At 43.9% G+C, this 7689-nt stretch overlaps 1 protein-coding gene across 1 annotated transcript; it reads left to right on the top strand.

The window, feature by feature from the left end:
- The first annotated feature begins 1084 nt into the window (after positions 1–1084).
- On the top strand, positions 1085–3022 carry LOC128742272 (putative trypsin-6). The gene is made up of 4 exons (XM_053838580.1): positions 1085–1633; positions 1943–2050; positions 2113–2494; positions 2559–3022. The coding sequence occupies exons 1-4, from the start codon at positions 1404–1406 to the stop codon at positions 2751–2753; spliced, it is 915 nt and encodes a 304-aa protein (XP_053694555.1). The 5' UTR covers positions 1085–1403; the 3' UTR covers positions 2754–3022.
- The last annotated feature ends 4667 nt before the right edge of the window (positions 3023–7689 follow it).

Below are 7689 nucleotides of genomic sequence, written 5' to 3'. Positions count from 1 at the left end.
CTAGATGAGACGGAAAACTCTTTCGATGCTGAGCTCGACGAGTTGTTAGGAACACCCAAGCTCAAGATACTATTGCTATTAGCAATCAACCACTAGCTCAGGAAAATTCCGACGCAATGTCTCAAGCTTCTGAACGTGAACGGCGATTTATCCAGTTACCTGCCCGGTTTAAATCCTACTTGATGAATTAAAGAGGGGAAATGTTAGATCATAGCAATCTAGGCTAGCAAACAACTAACAGCGAATTCATTCTTGGTTTGTCACTTAATAGGAATAGACGCAAATACATTAGACGTTATAGTTTGAACAGTCTTTCATTCAATCAAGACACAACAGTAGGATTAAAAATAATCAAGCGCAGGATTAGGCACGTTTACGGTATTGAACAAACGTTATTAAAAAATAACCCTGATACTTGCCATTTTGTAATTATTTTAGTATAAGTATAATGGAGAAAAAATTAATATGATTAATTCTTAAAAATTTCAATGTTTTCGTTTCCAAAATATTGTATTGCTTTTTGTATAAATTGACTTCAAATCGTATTGTAATGTGAAACCCTATTTTATCCTATGACAAATCTCCCTCTTTATAAAAATCGATTTAAAAATACAAGAGGTAAGGTACTCCGTGACAAGTGCATAGTTAGCATTATTCGACTGTGTAATCTACACCTATGTTTATTTTAAATCTCGCAGCACAGAAACTCTCCAGCGGTGACACTTTAAAAGTTTAAGGTTTATACAGTTAGGAGGCTTAAAAAAGTCGATTTTCCAAAAAAATTATATAAAAAACTCTTTATCTGATTAAAGTGAAAACCTGTATACATCTTACGGTGGCTTTTGGTTGTATTCTAACATATTTTGTTTTTGAAAAATGTTATTGAAATAGCTGCTATAGTAAATTTCCTTGTACTCTTCTAAAATAAGGCGTCTTGCGGTGAGCACGATATCTATGAATTGAATCTTCGGAAATCGAAAAACCAAAAAGGAATATATAGGAATAGGTATATTATCTATAGATTGATCGAAGGAATTCATTTTTGACGAAATGGCGGCTTATTAAATATAAAAAATAGGGTTAGCGCTGGAGTTTTCGATTAATTGAACTTCAAAATAACATTTGTGTATCTGTTGTAATCCAATTTACCGTTTATCGTACCAGTTTAAATAACATAAACATGAACACACGTACCTCAAGCTAACGAAACGACGCTTGTTTGTACAGTTGCTTTTAAAGTACGAATGATTTTTGTAATTTTCGATGAAACAATAAGCACTTTCATTCATTGAACGCTTGATCGTCAACTCAAAACTTCCAAAGCGATGTTTGGAATTTCGGTTCCCCGGTGATATAAACAGAGTGAACTCAAGTCCAGGAATTGCCCGCTGCCCAAAGCAGCAATGATTACGTCCATGTTACTTCAATCAGTGGTGTTCCTTGTTATTCTGCGCGTCAGGATTTCGATTTGTTGGCCAATCGTGAATGGAATAGTTCCAAGAGCAACTGATCAGTTTAAATTTGCCGTATCGCTACAGCATGCCAACCAGGCTAGTGGTCTGTCACACTTTTGCGGTGGAACGTATATTGGCAACGGATGGATTGTAACTGCGAACCACTGCGTCGTTGGGTTGTGAGTGTTTATGTTGAAAAATTCTCTGAGAATCATTTTTCAAAATATGTTTGATCGTATGTATCTGAGTGTAAAAGATTACAACAGTTGTTTCGGTATATCGGTTACAAAGTTTGTCTAAAGTTCCACAAAGGAAAGAAATTTGACGGATATGGATAACCCGTAACGTAACTCAAACCGTGTTTGTCTTTATTTCGAGAGTTTTGTTTGCGAGAAAAACAGTTCGATCAAGCAATTTGAAAGTGGTTGCTGCAGACAGATTTATTCCTTTAATTTTGCATAGAAATAACGTGGCTTCATATCCTTCAGTGAAATCGGAACGATATATGCGTTTGTAGGAGGACTGTCTCTAAACAAGAGCAGCCACAATCACCTGTATTTAGTTGAAGAAAAGATTTCTCATCCTGACTATAATCGGTGAGTAAAGGAGAATTTTGGATGTATGAAACTATATTTCAAATTCTAATTGTTGTCCATAGAATCTCATTGGCTGGAGATATAGCATTGCTTCGTTTGGAGTCTTGGAACGATAGTTTCCATGTGTTAGACGACACGATCGAAGAAACACTCTCATTACCTTCGAAAGCACTCACCGGAGAATATAATTCACACGTTTTGAACCTAATCGGTGATTCCGGACAGGAAAAGGAAGCCACGGAAGACGAGTTTGGATCAGAAGAGTGCCTAATCTATGGTTACGGTTCTGCCACGTTCTACGGTGCGGGTAGCGATGACTTGCAGTTCGGGCCGGTGCAACCTCTTGGCCACAAAGATTGCACGGACATGCTGGGCCCGGTAGTAGCTCCTTCGCGAGCGGATTCGGGAATGTTTTGCGCTATTGGCTATGCCGATGCTTGCCGGGTAAAAGTGTTCGACTATATCCCTTGGTGGATTGATTAATCGAGTTAGTTCCTCCATTTGGCAGGGAGATTCCGGTGGAGGATTAGTGTGCCGACCTCGACTGTCCACGCCGTGGGAAATGTCTCTCGAGAGAAACAGCTCGTACATCCTTCGTGGCATCATTTCCTATGGCGCTGGGTGTGGCGTTCCCGCGTCGCCCGAAGTCTACACTGATGTTGGATTTTATTGGAATTGGATCAACGAGATCATATCAGGATAGTTAAATTAAAATTGCTCATGATATTCTTCTTTTATTTAACTTTAGTTAGTAAAGCTTCTTATTCTGTGTAAAAAATAGTGCGTCTTCCTAGCAAGACCGACTAGCTGTTATTCATTTGTATAGCCAAATTTACATTTCCAGAAAGCGTAAGCTTGAGCTTGTACTCGCTTATAGCACTTACAATTTTGTTGTTTAGATGACAAGGGGTCAACATCGTTGGATGCATACCGTTTTTGATATCAAAAATAAAACAATTAGTTTCATTTAATGCCAAATCATGATTTTTTTTGTTGTTTTAATGTGTATATTAATAATATATTCTTTCCGTGTTGTAAGTACTGTCGAATTTCTGTAGTTGGAACACCACCTCGGGCTTATCTGATATAAAGCTCAGCAAACTCAAGGAAGAACTCAAATGGAGATTCCTTTGGATTGAAGAAGTGTAAACTTCCCATTATGCCTCCATGACCAGGCTTATGCCGTGCTCTGCGAATAATCTCAATTCTCATTCTCTTTGTTTTACATCGAAGCGCAGCAGTATCTGTGTGTGTGTGTGTGTGTGTGTGTGTGTGTGTGTGTGTGTGTGTGTGTGTGTGTGTGTGTGTGTGTGTGTGTGTGTGTGTGTGTGTGTGTGTGTGTGTGTGTGTGTGTGTGTGTGTGTGTGTGTGTGTGTGTGTGTGTGTGTGTGTGTGTGTGTGTGTGTGTGTGTGTGTGTGTGTGTGTGTGTGTGTGTGTGTGTGTGTGTGTGTGTGTGTGTGTGTGTGTGTGTGTGTGTGTGTGTGTGTGTGTGTGTGTGTGTGTGAGAGCGTGTGTTTTTTCGTTTACGTGAGGAAACTCTATGCCAAGCACATTAATGATGTATGTGGCACAGTGTGGGAATCTAACCCACTAAAAACCTCAAGGGCGTCTGACCTGAACCCCCCCCCCCCCTCCGGAACTATTGTTAAGTATTACTTTGGGGGGGAGGCTGTGTCTATACATTGCTCCGTAACCTGTCGAGACGTGAACCGGTCCGGAGATGGCGACCGTCATAACGACCACTCCTTCACAGCCGCCCTCTCAGGGCTCTGCCATCCTTGATTTTACTACATGCTCCTGCACCGTCCACTTTCCTTGCACCTGACTAGACGTGTGCCGATCCAGAGATGACGACCGTCATGACTTCCATCTGCTCACGGCCACCCTCGCATGGTTTCTTGTTGGGATACGTACTGCCCCGTCGAGTTCGCCAATGCACTTCCACTTCACCTGTCGAGACGCGAACCGTTCCAAGGATAGCGACCAACATAACATTCACCCACTTACGGCCGCCTTTGTAGTGTTTCTGTCCAAGCTTGGCTTGCTCCGTCGCGCTTGTCACTCCACCGATGCATCTGTCGAGACAATGCTAATCGGGATGGATAGTTCGCTGATTGTTTCTCCAATGTCGTTGCGGTTGCAACATAATCTGTACACTGTGTCTCTACCTTGCTCCGTACACCTGTCGAGACGTGCACCGATGCTGGGATGGCGACCAACTTAACGTCCATCCCTTCACAGAAGAATTTCTTTCCGTGAGTGTTGTTATTTTTTCAACTTTCACTCTACTATCGTCGACTCGAGTAGTTCCCGGCGGTGGAGCAACCCTACTCCAACGAGAAGTTCCCCGACGGTGAAACATTCCCCGATTACACGAGACTCTATTTAAGGACTCGACTCTTGATCCTCGCGCCATTTTCGCTGCAGCGCCGACATGATTTGTGTGATGGTTCGGCTGATTACATTCCACGTGTGAATGTCACGACACATTTTTTGGACTACATTATCTGGGCTGGAGTTCCCACCTCTGGTGGCAAACATTGCGCTTCGCATTGCCCCGAATCGTGGGCAGTCAAACACCACGTGCTCCAGTGTTTCTTCTAAGTCAACGCACTCCGGACAGAGAGGTGACTCCGCGGACCGAATCTATGCAGGCGCTTCCTGAAGCAACCTTGGTTTGAAAGGAACTGTGTCAGGTTGAAGTTGACTTCCCCGTGTTTCCTGGTCATGCAGGACGTGAACACATTCGGAATCAGTCGATGTGTCTATCTTCCATTGACTGCGTTTTCCCATCCTACTTGCCACTTACGTAATGTATCTACCTGTGTTCGTTTTCGAGCTCCGCGGAGGCCTCTTTTTCTATAGCATTCTAGATCCTCCTCCAATACCAATCTAATGAGGATCATGCCGGCAATGACGCAGTCCGCTTCCAGTGATATGGTGCGGTAGGCGCTCACTTTTTTTTGTATGCCAGAAGGGCACTGGGTTCACAAATGCCACTGCGACAGTCACGAAGATTGTCTTTTGTAAGTTGGTCCCGATTGCTGTACACAGTTTACGGATTGCTCATACCCATTGATGGAGTTGAGCTGGGTTGTAAGACTGTGCCCCAATTAGGAATTACATGGTTAATAAAACCAACCATCTTCTTGGGATGAAGTTTCCATACTGAGTGTGGAGTTAATAGGTAGCTTCCGAAGAAGCTGAACCTCCACAGGTGCAAGAGCTTCACAGGAGCAGAGCAAGTGCGCTGAACTTAGTTCTAAATTGCAAAAGCGGTAAATGTCGGTTAAGACCTTGTCAATTCTCTTTCAATAGTAAAGAGTGGGACAATGTCCGGTGAGGAGTTCCATGATTGTGCGCACGTTAAGCTGAGTAGTTTGTTAACTACTGCAGGGTCTGGGTAGGTAAACTGTTTAGCTTATCTACAGCCCTGCGCTTTATACCAACTGGATGCTATTTCTAGCTTTTCCCAGGTCAGTAATTCGCTTTTGACAGCGGATATAGAGGTGCCCAGAAACGGTTCGGGGCCAATGAACTGATGAGCAAATCTTTGTCTCGCTAGGCTGTCGGCAAGCTCATTGGCCTCGATTCCGCAGTGTCCAGGCACCCAGAATAATGAAACTTTGTTCTGGCGGGAGAGCTCCCTCGAGGTTGTGCTGCACTCCTAAACTAATTTGGATGAACATTTGGTGGACTTGAGTGCCAGTAGTGCAGCCTGGCTGTCTGTGAAGATTCCGATTTTAGCATACCTATACTTTCGTTTTAGATGTATATTGCATATACTTGCGCTTGGAACACGGTGGGCCATTTGCCCAGTGGAAGAGCTTCCTTTATTGCTGGTCCGTAGTTCCGTAGACTCCAGAACCTGTGCAAGTCCCAATTTTTGATCCATCTGTAAAGTAGCAGATGGTACCGGATGGAAGATCAGGCCCTCCATTGCTCCATACAGCGCGATCAGTAACAATTACACTGTACGGAACATCCATGTTAGGCCGTGCCTCCATCCAGTCAGAAATTGTCGTTACTAGGGGTGATAGTTTGAACTCCCTTAGTACGCGAAGGTGACCAATTTGATCCCCCTCAAGCATGTTACGACACCTCTGAAACCTTAGTGCACCGAGTTCGGCTTCCTTCTTCGCATGAAGATGAAAAGGTAGCAAACATAACATTGCCTCCATGGCCGCAGTTGGTGTAGTGCGCACGGCGTTGGTCACTGACAAACATGCCAGGCGTTGAACTTTGTTTAGCTTGGCCTGCACTGTCATCTCGTTTTTTAGCTTTGGCCACCATGCAAGAGCGGCATAAGTTAGCCTAGGCCGTGCAATAGCAGTATATGACCAGAGGGCTAGTTGAGGTTTTAGTCCCCAGGTTTTGCCAAACAGTGAACTGCATGCCCAGATGGCTGTTGTTGCTTTCTTGACAGCATAGGGCCCTATTCTGTAAGTCACGTCGAGTGTCACTTTGCTCGACTAGTCGAGTTTTGGTATTATGTAAGTCACACGCGACCCGATTTTGTCGAGGAACTCGACTGAGTCCACCGCCAAAAAGCTAGTGACTAAACGGTTAGCTAGTGACGCCTGAGCTAGCTTTGTTTTGGTCGTGCATTAAGCCGCTATGCTGCATGTTCTTCTTGCACTCGACACTCGACAGTGACTGAGTCGAGCCGAGTTGCTCGATGTGACTTACAGAATAGGGCCCACAGTCTAGGTGAGCGGTCCAGTTCAGTTTATGATCCAGAATAATATCCAGATGTTTAACTTCATTGCTGAAGCTTAGTCTGACTCCATTCAGTATCGGGGGAGTAAGAGTATGTCTCCTCCGCCTAGTAAATGGTATCACGACTGTTTTGGAGGGGTTTATATTAAGCCCCTCTCGTAGGCACCATGAGATAGTGGAGTTTAGAGCTCCTTGCATACGACTGGACAGCACTGTGTCAAATTACCTCTGACAATGAGTATCACGTCGTCGGCGTACGCAATGACCTCATAGCCATGCTGTGATAGCTTGTGTAAGAGTGCGTCGACCACCAGTGACCAAAGCAAGGGGAAGAGAACTCCTCCTTGAGGACATCGTTTGATCGCTGAGATTGTGATCGATGTATCTCCCAATGAGGCTGTGATTTCCCTGCTTGACAGCATTGCTTCAGTCCAGCTCATTGTCGGCTGATCTGTTCCTTTATTAAGGAGAGCCGTGTTAATTGAGGGAAGGACGTGTTATCGAAGGCATCTTCAATGTCAAGAAAAGCACAAAGTGCCGTCTCTTGGCATTGAAGCGACTTCTCAATTAGCGTCACTAAGCAGTGAGTGCGGTTTCCGTAGATTTACCGCATTGTTAAGCATGTTGATTGCCATGTAAAGGATTCCTTAGAAACTCGTTACGGATGTGATTATTCGTGATTTTTTCCATCAACTTGAGAAGCGTTGATGTCAGACTAATTGGTCTGAAAGCTTTTGGCATAGTTTTATCTTTTTTGCCTGCCTTAGGTATGAACACCACACTGACATTCCACCAGCTTGCCGGGACATGTCCCAAGGTAAAGCTGGCACGAAAGAGGTTGATGAGCTTGGACATTATAATCATGTTCATCAATCTGTACGCGCTATTCAAACGTGATAGATTTATTTTCGGGCCCTAT

The sequence above is a fragment of the Sabethes cyaneus genome, chromosome 1 (assembly GCF_943734655.1).
Source record: "Sabethes cyaneus chromosome 1, idSabCyanKW18_F2, whole genome shotgun sequence".
NCBI lineage: Eukaryota > Metazoa > Arthropoda > Insecta > Diptera > Culicidae > Sabethes > Sabethes cyaneus.
This window is presented reverse-complemented; position numbering and strand designations above follow the sequence as displayed.